This window comes from Cryptomeria japonica, chromosome 2, assembly GCF_030272615.1.
Source record: "Cryptomeria japonica chromosome 2, Sugi_1.0, whole genome shotgun sequence".
Taxonomy (NCBI): domain Eukaryota; kingdom Viridiplantae; phylum Streptophyta; class Pinopsida; order Cupressales; family Cupressaceae; genus Cryptomeria; species Cryptomeria japonica.
The window spans coordinates 96,152,458-96,168,937 of NC_081406.1; the positions used below are offsets into that span (position 1 = coordinate 96,152,458).

The 16,480-nt window shown below is 34.9% G+C and overlaps 2 protein-coding genes across 2 annotated transcripts; both read right to left on the minus strand.

Annotated features, from left to right (window-relative positions):
• Positions 1 to 558: 558 nt before the first annotated feature.
• LOC131054745 (probable LRR receptor-like serine/threonine-protein kinase At3g47570) lies at positions 559 to 2,332 on the minus strand. Its single transcript, XM_059216141.1, has 2 exons — positions 1,384 to 2,332; positions 559 to 1,287 (listed from the first exon to the last, which is right to left on the minus strand). Exons 1-2 carry the CDS (start codon positions 1,694 to 1,696, stop codon positions 827 to 829), a joined length of 774 nt encoding a protein of 257 aa, XP_059072124.1. The 5' UTR covers positions 1,697 to 2,332; the 3' UTR covers positions 559 to 826.
• Positions 2,333 to 2,635: 303 nt separating this feature from the next.
• LOC131054754 (LRR receptor-like serine/threonine-protein kinase GSO1) lies at positions 2,636 to 3,655 on the minus strand. The gene has a single exon (XM_057989344.2). The coding sequence runs from the start codon at positions 3,653 to 3,655 to the stop codon at positions 2,636 to 2,638; it is 1,020 nt and encodes a 339-aa protein (XP_057845327.2).
• Positions 3,656 to 16,480: the final 12,825 nt, after the last annotated feature.

Consider the following 16,480-nt stretch of genomic DNA (forward strand, 5'->3'; position numbering starts at 1 on the left):
ACTTAATTGTCTTCATGATGCTATAGAGGTGCCCAATTTGTTGTCAATTCATTGTCAATAATCTTCAGTTTGCTGTTCATCAGCTATTTAGCAGATTATAGAATCTTGTTGAGATCTTTCGTAACTATAAATATGCAATCTGTCAATGAACAAAATATTAAGTACTTAGTTTGCTAGTCTGAGCTGTTCTCTATTTTTTTCCTTTTTTGCGATTTGATGCAAAAAGATATCTGAACCTGCAAGAAACATCACTATAAACATATCCATAGCCATAACCACAACTATCTTCGAAATTATTTAGATCTTTTTTCGTAGATTCTCTAGTCTGCCCTCAAACTAATTGATGCAGACAAATCTTTGAACCTGCAAGTTAAAATCCAAAAGATAACCCTGCCCTGGTAATCATCACTGAAGGTTATGAACAGTTCCAAAACTAACAGAAGTTAATGTGCAAGATTCATGTTAAACTTATATGCAAAGAAGATAAATCAAATTTTTAACTCATAATCAAACAAATGAAGCGACAAAAAGAAGTTTACAGGAAGATTTAATGCAGCAAATAATGAACACACAGCACAGTTAATATTCTGTTTAGATCGGAAATAGGATTAATTACAAACTGTCGAAATTTTGCCCCATTTATGCATTCCTAAATATAGCTTCACTAGATTTCCAGGCTACAGAAAATTTCTAATTGAACTCTCCAAGATAGAAAAAAAATAATAATCAAGCTTTTAATTGGCATTTGTAATCCCTTCCACAGAATATTATTGAAAAATTGCAAGTCAGTTTCCCTGATTCGGAGGTGAACAATTTACATCATAATTTAAAAAGTCGACAGCAATGTGGAAGTGCTCTGACCCTTTCCTACCTTATCTAGATTTCCTGCCCATCTTGTGCTGCTTACCATTTGATACAGATCAGATTGATATTTAGATTCTATTCTCCTCCCTTCAAACATGTCCTCAATACATTCCAACAACTCGACAACTTCTACCATGCTCGGTCGGTCTTTAGGCGAATCTTTTGAGCACAACAAGGCAACTCGAATCAGTTGAATAAGACAATTGCATGTAGAAACTGTAACACCTCCATTGCACAAGAGCAAGCTATCATCAACCACCTCTGAAATCCGATCAGGGAAAGCCATACTAACCCACATGCGCAAGCTGAGTCCATCAACAAACATCTGGTGGGTTGGCCTCTTTCTTGTTAACATCTCCAATAGTAGAATTCCATAGCTGTAAACATCTCCCTTCACGGAAATCCTTGCACCAACTCCATACTCTGCATTAAACCCCTGTCAGTTTCCACTTTCCAGTAATTAAAACAGTAATAATGAAATCAAAGCAGCAAGTTAAGTCACGAAAAATAAGTGTTTACCAGGGGCAATGTAGCCTAGAGCACCTTTCAGTGTTGTTGATGATGAAGATGAATGCATTGAATTTTCATATAGTATATGAGCGTTTCCAAAATCAGCTATATGTGCTGTCATATAGAAGTCCAGAAGTATGTTGTTGGGCTTCAAATCACAATGAACAACTTGAATTGAACAATCATGATGGAGATATGCCAAGCCACGGGCAACGTCCATGGCTATCTGTACTCTTGTCTGTAAATCCATTTTACAGACACCCCCAATATTACACTTGCCAGTATCACAATGCAAATGCCTTTCCAGGCTTCCATTAGACATGAACTCAAAAACCAAACCTTTGAAGTCAAGATTAGAGCATGAAGTTATGAGTTTTATTATATTTCGGTGTCTGGTTTTACCAAGCACTTGGCATTCAATGTTGAAACTTTTATGAGCTGCTTCATCCTCCAAATTGAGAGCCTTAACAGCTATCAATGTTCCATTATCCAAAACTCCTTTATATACAGAGCCAACACCACCAACTCCTAGCAAGTTGCCCTTGCCAAATCCATTAGTTGCAGTACTGAGCTCCTTATATGAGATTCTAGGATGTGGAAACTCTATTGATGGTTGTTCCACATTTCCCTTCCCAAAGAAATATCTGTACAAAAGTGAAACATACAAGCAGTATACAACTAGAAAGGAGATAACAAAAGTGATGTATTTAAACAATTTATGGAAGTTCGAGAGGCATCCAGATGATCCTGCACTTGGACATGCTGGTAATGAAAATATCCATTGCCCACAGAGTTCAGGGTTTCCTCTGAATGATGACGCCGTGAGCTTTGTAAATGGTCCTGCTTTAGGAATTTCTCCTTTCAACAAATTGAATGATACATTTAGAATGGTCAGTACCGTTAGATTCTGAAGAGATTCTGGTGTTGTACCAGACAGTTTGTTGTTGGAAAGATCCAATTATTGGAGATTTCGCAGCTTGGAAACTGAATCTGTAATTGGGCCTTCAAAAATGTTATGAGACAGGTCAAGATATTCTAGTGCACTACAACTTGCAATAGCACTAGGAATGAAACTAGATAATTGATTTCCAGATAGATCTATTCCTTGAACCATTTCCATTTTACCTATTTCTGCTGGCAAGCTTCCTTGTAGCGAATTACAAGACAGATTGAAGTAAAATTGTAAATTTTTTAGGCCTGCAACTTCTGGTGGTATGTTTCCAGTGAGATAATTATAGGATAGGTCAAGTAATTCTAGTCTTCAACATCTCCCAAGAGCGGAAGGTACCCTTCCATCAAATTGATTGTGATGAAGATGAAGGCGCCTTAGCTGGGGAAGATTGCCAATACTATGAGGAATTTGTCCAGTAAGCAGGTTAAATGGGAGAGAAAGTAGCCCTAGACGCTTAAGGGCACCAATCTCGCTTGGAATGGGTCCCTGCAATTTATTTTGGCCCAGAAACAATTGTTCCAATTGCGGAAGCATTCCTAGTGTAGATGGAATGGGGCCAGTCAACGCATTACCGGCAAAATCCATATATGTCAAGTTGGCAAGATTCCCAATTTCTTGAGGTATGCTCCCTCCTATAAGGTTATACCCTAAGGAGAATACAGAGAGATTGGTAGACAGCTTGCCAATGGAAGGGGACAAATCTTCAGCGAGATAATTATAACCCAAGTATAAGGTTTGCAGGGAAGAGCAATTAATAAGAGCTGGAAGAAACGGCAGAGTCCTTGAGCTGGTGAGGAAGTTATGATCCAGTAAAAGACGTTGGAGAGAGCTCAACTTACCCAATTGAAGAGGCACTGTGCCCGTGAGATTATTGAAAGTGAGGTAAAGAATTTCCAATTTGGAACAATTACCCAGAGATGTGGGTATTGGTCCTCTAAGCTGATTCCCCCAAAGAACCAATCCTCGTAGATTGCTGAGCTTCTGGCCGAGCTCTGGAATAACACCATGGAAAGAGTTATTGGAGATATCTATAAATTCTAAAAGGGAAAGATTTCCCAAGAAATGAGAAATATAACCCACTAAACCCCTACTGCCAAGATCAATTTCAGTCACTCTCATCAACTTGTTGCATGAAATGCCTGTCCAATTGCAGACGTTAGTGTTGGCATCCCAAATTGATAACACTTTGTTTGGATCAAAAGTGATGGAATTCTTGAAGGCAAGTAGAGGCTGCTCATCATTAAAGGATCCATTGTTAGTGGTAAGTGCAGAGGAGCAAAGTTGAAGATAAAAGAGAAGAAAATGCACGGCCAACGCAATAATTTTCATGGCTAATCGGTATGTGGCTGCAATTCCTTGTTAGGAGAACAATCTGCAATCACCATAAAACTGGTTTGTGTTATTTGAATCTGAACAAATGCTTTGACTGCGTGACAGTCGAATGTCTTCGTGTTGTGGGAAAATGAGACTTTCGGGACTCGTTCGATATTTGATTATACTTTATAACTATTTTTTTATTTTAATTAATTTAAAAAAAATTGGTCAACGATCCATTCTGATCTCTGTATAGACAAATTGGATTTGGAAGTAAGTATTTCATCATATATAATTAGTTCTGGTCAGAAGTTCAAATATTTATACATTCATTCAATTTTTTTTGAAGGCAACGTATCAATTATTGACCAAATTTTCTAATGTTCATATTTTTTAAAATTTATTTCAAATAAACAAATTGTTTATCTATCATTCTATTGGTTAATAATATTTGCATGATGTAAGCATTTGGCTATTCATTGAATTTGTTTTTGACATTTTCATATAATAGTACTTTATAAAAGTGCCACTTTTAGGTATACTAACTACTTTGTCCTATTTCTTTTGACAATACAATAATTGATAAAGTCATTTGATTTTTAATAACAATAATTTTAAAAATACATAATTATAAATATTAAACATATAAAAAGTTGAATATGTAGCTAAATTAATCCATTTACATAATGAATACAATATTTATAAGAAAATATTAGATAATAATATAATAATTAATATATAATGAAATAATTAATAGACATTAATAAAATAATTATAATATATTAATTTTATAAAAATTAAAAAAATTAAATAATTAATATTTATTACTAGATATAATCATAAATATTAAATGATATAATAATATTCATATTTGTTTATTTTTATTATAATATATTACTTATTACATATATTATCATGCATGGTACTAGTTATCATACTTATTATTATATTTAATTAATTAACAATTATATATATATATATATATATATATATATATATATATATATATATATATATATATATATATATATATTTGATCAATCAAGGACCAAAGCCGATTATATTAATAATAGCAGTGAATACATGATAAAAAGGTTTAACTAGTCTATAAAATATTGCCCTAGACTAAACCATGTTCGATTATGCCAAAAAACCATCTAGGGCATAAACTGAAAATCTTCAAAATATACAGTCTTTATGACATTAGAACATTTGAAAAAGGATTCTAATCAAGTCTATATAAACTGAGAATCTTGAAAGCATATTATCCAAACCCAGGACCATGAAGCATGTAGAGTGAAGATCATCGAACGGGTGAAGAAGGGCCTAGAGCAGTCGAGGTATCCACCAGGTAAACAATCGTTGAAATTTGTTGACCAATCCATACTAGTTCCGGAGAAGGAAAACATTCAACAACGTCCAAAGGTTCTAGACCAATACAAGCCATGAAATCATTCAGGTTTGTTTTCCATTCCGCCAACCTTTCCTCATAGGCAATTTCAGATAGACCATTCATTTCAAAATATCTCTTAATCCAATTTTGATTAGAGATTTTTGTTAACCTAAAAAGATACCAAAGGAAATTAGCATTTTCCTTGATAATGAATTTCCTTGCTTTGAAAGATTTCTTGTCCTCCAAATATAAAATGGGAAACCTTGGAGGAAGTTTGTCATTTCTGATTGTGACATTATAGTCCAAAGGCTTCGAAATAGTGATATCTTCATTTGTGTTATGCAAAACATTGCTCAAATCTCCTAACAAATCTACCTTAAAGACCTTCCTGCATAATGCTTCTGTTTTGTTTTTTGGCTTACCAAAATGGAGGAGGGTGGCAACAAACACTGTTAAAATCTCCATGTTCACCCTGTATTTATGATTAGTTCTGATAAATTCATCTCCCAGAATGTGTTTCATGGCTCTAACTATGACGCAATGAGACACATTCATCACCTCCTTCATTCTTTTATCTTTGATTTCTCTAATAAAAGCCATCTACCTTTTGGAAGAGAATCCTATGTTGGGAGTGGTTGTCATTGCACCAAAATATTGACCTATCAATGCCCAATACAACCACTAGACTTGTAGAATCCACAGGAGGCAGTTAAGCCATGTCACAAAAACATCAATTTTGCTACATAGAGATCAAGGGGGCACACCTTGCAACAATCCCCCCTTAGCACAAGCAGGGTTTGAACCCGTGACCCATCTCTAATACCAATTGTTGGGAGTGGTTGTCATTGAACCAAAAGATCACCCTGTTAATGCCCAATACAACCACTAGACTTATAGAATCCACAAGAGGCAGTTAAGCCATGTCGCAAACACATCGCTTTTGCTGCATAGAGACCAAGGGCACACACCTTGTAGCACCCTAATGGGAGAATCCACTCTCTCCACCACTTCCCAAACTTGCAAACACAAAAACCTCAAAGGACAACTATTCCATTCTTAACTATTAATCAATAGAAGAAGAAAAATTAAAATGATTGAAAGCTTGTTGAAGAAGCTAATGGGCGGGCTTTCAATCTTGGAAAAAGCCCCAAGAAAAGACTCAACTCAAGGTGGTTTGTTTTGACATGTCCTTTCTAATCAATGGTAGATTCTTTCTAATAAATGTAGCTTTATCGACAAGTTTAGTGGAGACGTCCAACATGAGTTGCTAAACATTCGCTCAACCACTCCAAACTATCTTTCCTCCCTGTTTAGAGTCCAGCTAAGTTAAAAGGTTGGGATAAACACTACTACCTCCAAATTAGCAGTGATCAATGTTGAAAACCATACTAAGTATTGAAGATCTATTTTCTGATAAATTTTTGATTAAAGACCCTAGTTTGAAGAGTGGAAAACTCATTTTGAAAAATACTCCACTTATCTTGACAACTAATAAGAATTTTTGTCAAGTTAGTAGGTTTATCTTATGAACTCGATCTCTATCATTTTGATCAATTAATGCTTCTACCCACTTGGATGCCAACATATCTAGGAATCTGCCATTTACCCCTACATGATCCTACCATTGAGACATTTTGAAAAATAATCTTCCACTTGTCTAGATAATTGACAAGATTTTTTGTCAAGTTAGCTGGACAATCTTATGAGCTTAATCTCCATCATTTTGATCAATTAATGCTTCAACCTACTTGAACGCCCACTTATCGAAGGAGCTGCCCTTTCCCCCTACATAGTCCAACCGTCGAATCTTTAATTATATGTTTCTCATTAGCATAATCTCTAGATGTTAATATGGATCCGTCCTTTGCCAAATTGAATTCTCCCTTTTTAATAATGTATTGTAAGAGAGGACGCATAACCCGTCACAATTTGAAATATGAACCATTCAGCCAGCCTATCAAAATCTATGTCAGAAGTATAATTTAAATCACTCTGCTTCTTGATCTCAAGATTATCTCCAAGGATCCTGAATTTTTGATATTATTTTCATTAAAACCATCTACTCCCCTATTTGCTAGATGGTTTTCATACCATTACCTTCTCTATAGATATGATTTATGATGCAATCGTCAAAACATTTTAGCAATTCGATTTCCCTACTTAAAAAAGAGTTTAGTCTCCAGTTTAGGGTATGTCTAGTCCTTAAAGCATTGATAATTATAGTTGGATCTCCTTCAATTTCCACTTTCTTTAGACAAATATCCTTGCAAAATCCTTCAATAGTAGCTTGAATTTATGCAACATTATTTGTATCCTCTATTAATGTTTTGGCTTGTTTGGCTACTACCACTCCATCAAAAGAATAAATTATGCATCTTGCTCTTGAGGCTCTATGATTTCCCCGGGAAGCTCCATCAAAATTCAATTTGAACCATCCTTCTTTTGGAAGAGTCCATACCGACCTCTTTCTTTCTTTTGATGAAATCTCACCCCCTTTCCCAACAAAGGAAGGAGTTTTCAAACCAAACTAATTACCCTTCATTTTGCTATCTCATCCTGTGAATTGGGAATTTTTTGGCTTATAGGATAAAAGTCTACTATTAACTACTTCCACTATGGTCACTTCTAGTTTGTTGATTAAAGTCTCCCATGACACTTTTTCCTCTTCGAAAATTCTCCTATTTCTTTCCTTCCAAAGCTCCCAGATTAGAACTAATGGAGAATAGATCCATAATGAATAAAAAAGACTAACTAAATAAATATTGGGCTAGCTTTTAAATAAACTCAAAATATCATTTGGTAGAGCTGACATACAACCTAGCTTAGCGCAAAGCCATTGCCAACATTTTGAAGCAAAAGGACAAGTCAATAGTATATGATTTATTGATTCTTCATCTTTCTCACACATAACACAAATTGATGGGCCCTCATAGCCTAGCTTCTTAAACCATTTTGCTATTAGGATTCTACCCTGCAAAGTAGCCCAAGCAAAATATCACGCTTCTTTATCCCTACAAAGTGATACATGAATTGCAATTCTCTCCAAATTTTATTTTTCAATTATTGAGTTATAACCATCTTTCAAATTTAAAATCTTGTATTTGCCCCAATCCAAATGATCAATTCTGATCCTGCATTTAATACTAATGATCTTTGATGTAATATATCCATCAAAGCTTTTTTTTTTTTGTCTGCTGGTAGGTCCTCAAAACTTCTCCATTTCCAACCCAATGGCGAATTCTCATCTACTAATTCCCTATAGTCTTTTACATATATACCCTACCTGCTTTCTGTTATGGCCTTAAGATTATTCTGCCCCATCAATTTATCCAAAGCCAAGTATCCACCCCATGAATTTGACCAAAAAAGAGCTTTACCACCATCCTTGATATTCCATGAAATCTGATCTATTGCCAGATTTCTGCAATTTAGAATAAAATTCCAAACCCTGGAGCCTTTTAGATGATTTTGGAATCTAGAAATGCCTTCCAGACTCATATCATCCAAATGTTTACCTTTAAGAATTCTAACCTATTTCCAATTGGAGTCCTTATAGATTTCCCAAACTAATTTTGCTCCTAATGCTTTGTTTTGCCATAATTGATTCCTCAACCCAACTCCCCCCAATGACTTGGGTCTGCAAATCTTTTCCCAAGCTATTAAAGCCATTCTTTTTTTATCCGCCATGCCTTTCCAAAAGAAAGATCTCATTTTCTTTACAAATTTTGAATTTTCCCCAATAAAAAGAGATAGACAAGAAAATAGATAAATGGGAATTACTCAGAGGACTGCTTTTAGCAATATTATTCTTCCTGCCCAAGAAATTTATTTTCTTTTCCAGGAATCCATTCTCTTATCCATGATCCTTTCTCCCAAAGGGTCCCATACTTTGGTTGTTGTTACTCCCTTGTCTAAGGGCAATCCTAGATACAGACATGGGAGTTTCCCCTCCTTAAATCTCAGTATGGCTAAAATTTGTTTCTCTATCATCGACTTACCTATTGACCATAAGATTTAGCATAAATGCTGAGAATTTTCTTGAATTTAAATGCTTCTCTTTTTTCCCCATGTCTAAATAACATGGTATCATCTGCAAATTGTTGGTGAGTGACAACCTCTACTGAATTAGTGATTTTGATACCTTTGATTAGACCATCTTGTTGGAATTTTTAGAGAGATATGTCCAAAGATTCAACCATTATAATAAAGAGGAAGGGGGAGATGGGATCTCCCTGTTGGAGACCTCTAGAGGAATAAATGATTTACCTTGAGGAGATCCATTAATTAAAACTAAAAAGCGTGGAGTTCAGATACAATAAAAGATCAAATTAATCCGCCTTTTAGAAAACCAAAGGCCTCTAAACATCTGCATAAAAATTGTCAATCAACTTTATCAAATGCCTTACTCATATCCATCTTGATAAGCATACTCAGATGCTTATTGATTTGTATAGAATGGATGGCTTCTTGAGCAATGATAACCCCATCCAATATAGATCTTCCTGAAACAAAACCTGTTTGTTCTTCTAAAATTATAGATGGAAGAATTCACTTCAGTCTATTAGCTAAGATTTTAGACAAAATCTTATAAATAGTATTATATAAGGATATAGGCCTAAATTCATCCAGCTTAATTGACTTTTCTCTCTTTGGAATTAAGGCAATGAAGGTATTATTGATCTCCTTCAAAAATCTCCCTGAATTTCTTGCCACCTGTAATGCCTTAGTTAATTCAATCCTTATGATGGACCAACATTTTTGGAAAAAAAAAAGGCAGGAAATCCATTTGGGCCTGAGGATTTATCTGGATGAAGCTGATTGAGAGCAGATTCTACTTCTTGTTCTGAAATTTTATTGTTGAGCATTTTATTATCTTCTACTGAAATGATGCTTGGAATATTCCTTAGAAGGTCGTTCTGAGATCCCAAATCTAAACCATCCTAGTTGTTTAAAATTTCTAAAAAGAGGGTTACTCATTTTTCTGAGATAGCTATAGGATCTTCAATCATAATTCCATGCTCATATTTAATCCTTAAGATTTTGTTGATTTCTCTTCTCTGTTTGGTACTGTTATGAAAATATTTTGAGTTTCTATCGCCCTCAGAAAGCCAAACTTCCTTGGTTTTTTATCTCCAAAAGGTTTCCTCTTTTGCTTTAATATTTCTTCATATTCTTGGAGTAACTCTGTCTCCTTTATATATCTATTTTGATCAATTACTTCTCTATTTAAAAGCTCCATGTTTTTTCCACTCTTAACTTTTCTTAAAAAATAAGAATTTCTCTTTATTTCATTTAAGGAGATTTTGTTTTATCATTATACAATTTGGAAATGAAGCAAAATAATTTAGATCCTTGAAACCTTGCTGTCTTCCACCATTTTCAATCAATTAGAAAAAACTCATGTCTCTCATCCACATTCTTTCAAACAAATGGAAAGTTTCAAGGTTTATTATCCCCAGAAATTTCAAGCTGAATTGGATAATGATCCAATCCAGAGATTGGTAGTATTAGAAATTTTAATGAGAAAGGAGTTAAGGAAATATCCCCTTTGAAGAAGAATCCATCCAACTTCTCTGCTATATAAGCTAAAATCTAGTTTTCTATTATTCCAATTATAAATTCCATTTTTCAAAGCAATATCAATTAGATTGGAAAGCATTAAAATCTCCTCCAGTTCTAAGGGACAGTTTGAAGAATCTTATCCAAATCCATAAGGATAGTTTTTGATTATTTTGCACAAGTCCATAAACATTGAAAATTGAGATATTAATCTCTTCCTGGAGACTAAACAACAAACCCATTATCTAGTGATTGTTTAAAGAAAAATGAGAATATGAGACTTTTCTTGGATTCCACAAGATAGCCAATCCACCAGCTGACCCCATGGCTTCAAAAAAATCCACTTCCCAATATCCTAGCTTATTAGTGAAAGATAAAATCTTCTCTTTATTTACTTTAGTTTCTTGGAGCAAAACCACTTCTAGTTTTGAGGCTTTCATACAACACAAAACCAGGCGTTGTTTTTTCAAGGCATTCAAGACCCTTACATTCCATGAGATTATCTTCATCAATCCCTTTCAAGGGATTTCCCCTGCCCTTTGCTCCATAGAGATGTTATTTTAAGTTGGTTCTTGTCTTCACCATCAATTTTTTTAAAATCTGTTGAAGGTTTTTTGCCTCTTCTACTACCTAGGAATTGTCCACGATCTGGTTTAAATTTTCTAGAAGTTTTCTCAATATGATCAAGAGACTCATTTTCTCTTAGCTCTAATGAGAGTTCCAAGAGAATAGAATCAAATTCAAACAATCCATTATCATCCACTTCTAAATCCTCCAAATTCAATATCTTCTTGATTAATTATTGTTTTTTATCCATGAGACTTCACTTTCCCCCTTTTGTGGTTCTAATATACCAATGAAATCACAAACAATAACTAATTCCCCAATAAGAGGAGCAGGGGATATGAATTCCTCCAATATTGAGATTTGAGATGAAGAGAGAGCCTTATTAGTGACTGGGTCTTCTAAATCTACTAGGTTTAATCCCTTTTGTTGAACTCTAGAATCTGTACAAGTTCAATTCAATTCTTCCTCATCTGGATAGACTAACAAAAACAATGTAGATATTTTCTTCACCGGCAATGATTAAGAACCTTTGATATTTTCTTTCCCCAATAGTCTCATGGATCTTCTTCTTTCTATTTTTAGAGTCTGGACAGTTGAGAGGACTGAATTCATATCCCCTTTTTGCTTTACTCTTAGTAATTTGGAACTGCCCATTGGTCTTCCTCTTTTTGATCTGGTAGGCGTAGAATACTCAACTTCTCCATTCTGAATATCTATGCCAATGTTTTGAGGATATTTTCCTTCCTCGTGTAAATCATTTGTGACCAAGATATGGGAACTCTTTGTAGTTATTTCAAAATATTTAGGAGAAAATATCCCATTTTTATCCTTAGATGATGAATTCTTTTTCTGTCTTTTCTAAAATGCCAACAGTTATTTAATAGCATATTTTCCCAATTTTCATTTAACAAATCTGAGAGACTAAGCCACTTCCATTTTTTAGCAAGTCCAAAACTAATTGCTCAACTACCTTAGCTCGAGCATTTTCATTGCTTACCGATAACAATTTATTACTCTCAACCAAATCATGAGCATCCCTTAATCTAGGTTGGAGATAAGAGTGTTTAAAGGCGATTTCCATTTACTTATTTAATCTTGACTCCTCATTGTTGTGTCTTGTATCCACACTAGTTATTCCCACCAAACCTTTGAGGCTGATAAAAAGAAAAGGATTGAATACTCAAACTCATAACTTTTTATTTTGAAAGATGGGATTAAAGAATATCTGCATCTCCTTTGATTTAGAATCATATTCCCATAAGGCCAAAATGATTCTACAGATCTCTCTAGCTAAAAAGGTAGGATCTGATCTAATCCTATTGAATTTGTTATTATCACCTTTAATCTTCAATTAATACTTCATCTACAATTTCCTCTATGATCTTTTCTTCAAGTTCTTCAATCCATCTTTGAAATTTTCCCTCTATTTCCATCGAAGACTCCTTTCTCCTACTTAATACTGAATCTCCATGGCTTGGTTTATAAATGACATTTTAAGAACAAGTAGAGGAGATATCTGGAAATAGGTCTAAAAATGTTTGTTTCAATCTTTGGTTGATGCAAAAACTGAATAATGACATAAATCTAAAATATTTGTTAAAAGATTTTCCACATTGGAATAGCTTCCAAAGTTTAGGCAAGATGAGGTTATTCTTGGCTTGATGATGATTGTAATGAATGACTTCATATGTTGTCATTGATGGAACATGTACACACACATATATGTTTGTCTACCGGTGTTACTTCAAAGTTATTTGTATTATACTGCTACCAATATTAGAAGTTTTGCTTATGATGGTGTCAAACCGGTACATGTTGTCAATCGGTATATATAGGAATGTCCCGACACCAACTTGAAGATCCAGTAGAGATTATCAAAGAAGCAATGGAGGACAATTGGTTTATATGTTGACAGAGGTTAACTCCAATTGGTATTTGTTTATTGTGTGATGAGTTATCACCAGTCTTGTTGAGTTATCCTAACTGACAAATTTTGGCGGTATTTTGTGATGAGTTATGTTTGATTGTCTAGGTACACTATACCTAGGAAATTTTGATATAATTTCTAAGGCCGGCATGAAATCTAAATGTCTATATAATGCCATTATGATGAACTTTTTTGTATAAGGAAAGGAGATATATTATGAGATGATTTGATGCAAAGACAGAAGAGTTAAGTCGCAGAGTATGTTGGTAATGCAGTTTTGAGTGTGCAGAAGAGGATCTATTCAAGCAAGTTGTGCTACTTCTAAATCATACCACCTGTTGTTTTCTTATCACTACAACAGTCAAATCCCCTAGCCAGGTAGGCTCTAACAAGCTTCATTGTATAAATCCTTTAAAACAAAGTGATCCATTAGTTTGGATTCAGAAATCCTCTACTGAGGTTACTCCTAATAGGGTACTACCTTTAATAGTGTATAGCTCCTAACAGAGCTTTGGGATCTTTAACAGGATTTGCTCCTAGCAAAGCATGTTTGTAGACCTTAACCGGTCAGTTACCTATTACTGCAGAAAGTTAACTTGTGATTCCCATCTCACAGTGGTTTTTCCCATTTGGGTTTTCCACGTATAAACACTTGTGTTATGGTGGATGTTTTACTTATTGTGGATGCACTAATATCATTTTGGATTACATGCAGAGTGTTTAACAAACTTGTTAAGTTTATCTATCGGTCAGTGTTTAAAGTAGCATTGTTTTTGGTGTCACTGATTTACCACCCCCCTCTCAGTGCTTTATAAGTCTATCAATTGGTATCATAGCCTAACTTCTTTAAGGATTAATTTCTTGGAAGGAAACCCTAAAGCCACCATGGGGGATATGAGCTACTTTGAGATGGCTAGAGTGCTTGAAGCTACCAAGGATGAGCTTGAAACCCTAAGGGTTAGATTCAAAGCATCACAAGTCAAAGGGAGAGATCTAACTGAACAAATATTGGAAATATTTGATAATAGTTCTTCAGATGAAGCTAACATTGATGCATTAGCCAAAGAAGTTGAAAAACTTAATGGTGAGAAGCTAAATCCAAGAAGAGAGTTAGAAGCCCTAACTATATGCATGAATCAAGAGCTGGAACCTAGGAAGGTAGGTGAAGATCTTGCCAAAGAAAGAGATCATGAGATTGCAAAGATCAAATGAGAGAATGATACTTTGCATGAGCATTGGCATGTAGAGAAAGAAGAAAAAGAGGCCTTACAGCTAGATCTTGAAATGGCATCATCTCTGAAATAGACTCTTTCAAAAAACAATGAAGATCTTACTAGAGAACTCACTGAAGCCAATGGGAAGTTGGAAAAGTTCAACAAAAATTCTACCATGCTGGATGAGTAGATCCAATCACAAAGGATGAAAGGTGATACTTCTGGACTAGGTTTTAACACATCTGAGAAAGGAGAGTGTTCCAGTAAAAAGAACAACATTCACAAGGACAAAAATGCTTCTAAGGCTAACAAGCCTACTGGTAAGAAAGTTTTTAAACTTGTTTTCTTTGTCTGTCATAAGCCTGGACATGCTGCAAATGTATGTAGAAGCAAACCTAGTGGAATACAAGTTACAAAGCAAATACTAGGTATGTATCTAAGAGATTTGAAGGTCATTGTTTCACATGCAAGATGTATGGACATAGATTAGTTGAATGCAGATATGAAGCAAATAATCCAACACCTCACATGAATCCAAGACCTAATGGCAACTGGATGAGAACCTATGATAACCAGGGTAACATGAATTGGCAGAGACCCTATGTCAACCGGTTTAGTCCATTTGAGATGGAAAAGGTAACTAATGTCATTTGCACCTTTTGTAACAATTATGGTCATGTGGATATGAATTGTAGAAGGAGAACTAGAAGAGGCAATGCAAGACCTTGGAGATCATCTGGAATGGCCTGCTATCATTGTCATAAACCAGGACACATGGCGAAGTTCTATAGATCTAGAAAGAACAAACCGGTTAATCATTCTAATGATCAGAAAGGAAAGAGGAAGGTAAATATTGAGAAAACCAGAGAAGAGATGAACCGAATTCGGAAAAACAAGAGAAATGATATACCTGCAGAAGAATCTAATACTTCACCCAGTGTGGAGAATCCTCCACCGATGAACTAAGCCTATCAACAGGGCTAAGGGGAGCATAGCGGTAAATCTACTTCCAGACCCCTTGAAAGAAGAGTGGTAAGAGAGTTTGGATTTTGAGTTGTTATGTGTGAAATATTGATATCTTTTGTCAATCGGTTTTTCAAAAGTTCATTAACCGGTTTTACACCCGTTAATATTGTATGCATCGTTAAGCGGTGTATTAGGGTTTGTAACCCTAGTGGTCGAGCATTTAATGTAGTAGGTAAAAAGGATAAAAGAGAGTTTTACTTTGTTATTTTTACCCTAAATGCATTCGAGAGAGAATTCTTGAGCACTTGCAGAGCAAAGAGAGCTGGTTTTAGTCGAATTTTTGTCGTGATTTGCGTGATTGAAGCTGATTTGAAGGTTAGTGAAGGTTGAACTAGTGTGCATTTGAGAAATCAACCGATAACTAAGGCAACACATGTGAATTGAGGTATTTCTTTGTGAATCCCGCTTCGAAACTAGTTTATCTGAAATGGCTTCATCATCTAAGCAAGTAGAGAGGTTAATGATCACATCAGAACCTATGGAGGTTGTAGAATCAGAACTAATTGTGTCTTATAATGCTTTATCTCAAGTTCCTTATGGAGTCATTGTAAAAGGAGATTTGTCTAGCTACATTGATTGTAAAATTGAAGATTTAGGATCATTGTCAATTTATTCTCAGTTGAAAACCCTTTGCGATAAGAGCGGAAAGATTCAACCCGAGTATATTAGGGTTTATGAGAAAGGTTTTCATAATGCAACTTGTTTTCTTGAGGATTTTGAAGAGGAACATATCCAAATCATTTTGAGTCATGTTCATGGTGAAAATATGTATTTGGAAAGGACACACATTATAACCAAGGAGGCTATTCAAGATGTGACTGGTTTTTGGTCAACCGGTGAAGTGCCTAAGTGGAGGTGAATTTCTAAGGAGACAATAACCGCTTTAACCTCGTCAACCTCTAATGGGCATTCTTTTTCTATTAATAACATTAAGGACCCAACGGTTAAACTGGCTACTATGGTTATAGGTTACCGGATATTCTATTCTAGTAGAATGAACAGTGTACCATTTGCATCAGTGCATACTGCCTATAAAATGATTGTTGAGAATGCAAATTATGACCTTTGCAAGGCCATAAGAAGTCAATTGATGTTGAATCTATAGTCAATCAAGAAGGACAACAGTCAGAAGTTCAAGTTTGGTGAGTTACTGA

Excerpts from the sequence above, each read along its gene's own strand:
- LOC131054745 (XM_059216141.1), bottom strand. The coding sequence starts at position 1,696 with ATGTCTAATGGAAGCCTGGAAAGGCATTTGCATTGTGATACTGGCAAG. Across the intron at positions 1,288-1,383 it reads TCTAGGCTACATTGCCCCTG|AGTATGGAGTTGGTGCAAGG; the intron begins GTAAACACTTAT and ends GGTTTAATGCAG.
- LOC131054754 (XM_057989344.2), bottom strand. The coding sequence starts at position 3,655 with ATGAAAATTATTGCGTTGGCCGTGCATTTTCTTCTCTTTTATCTTCAA.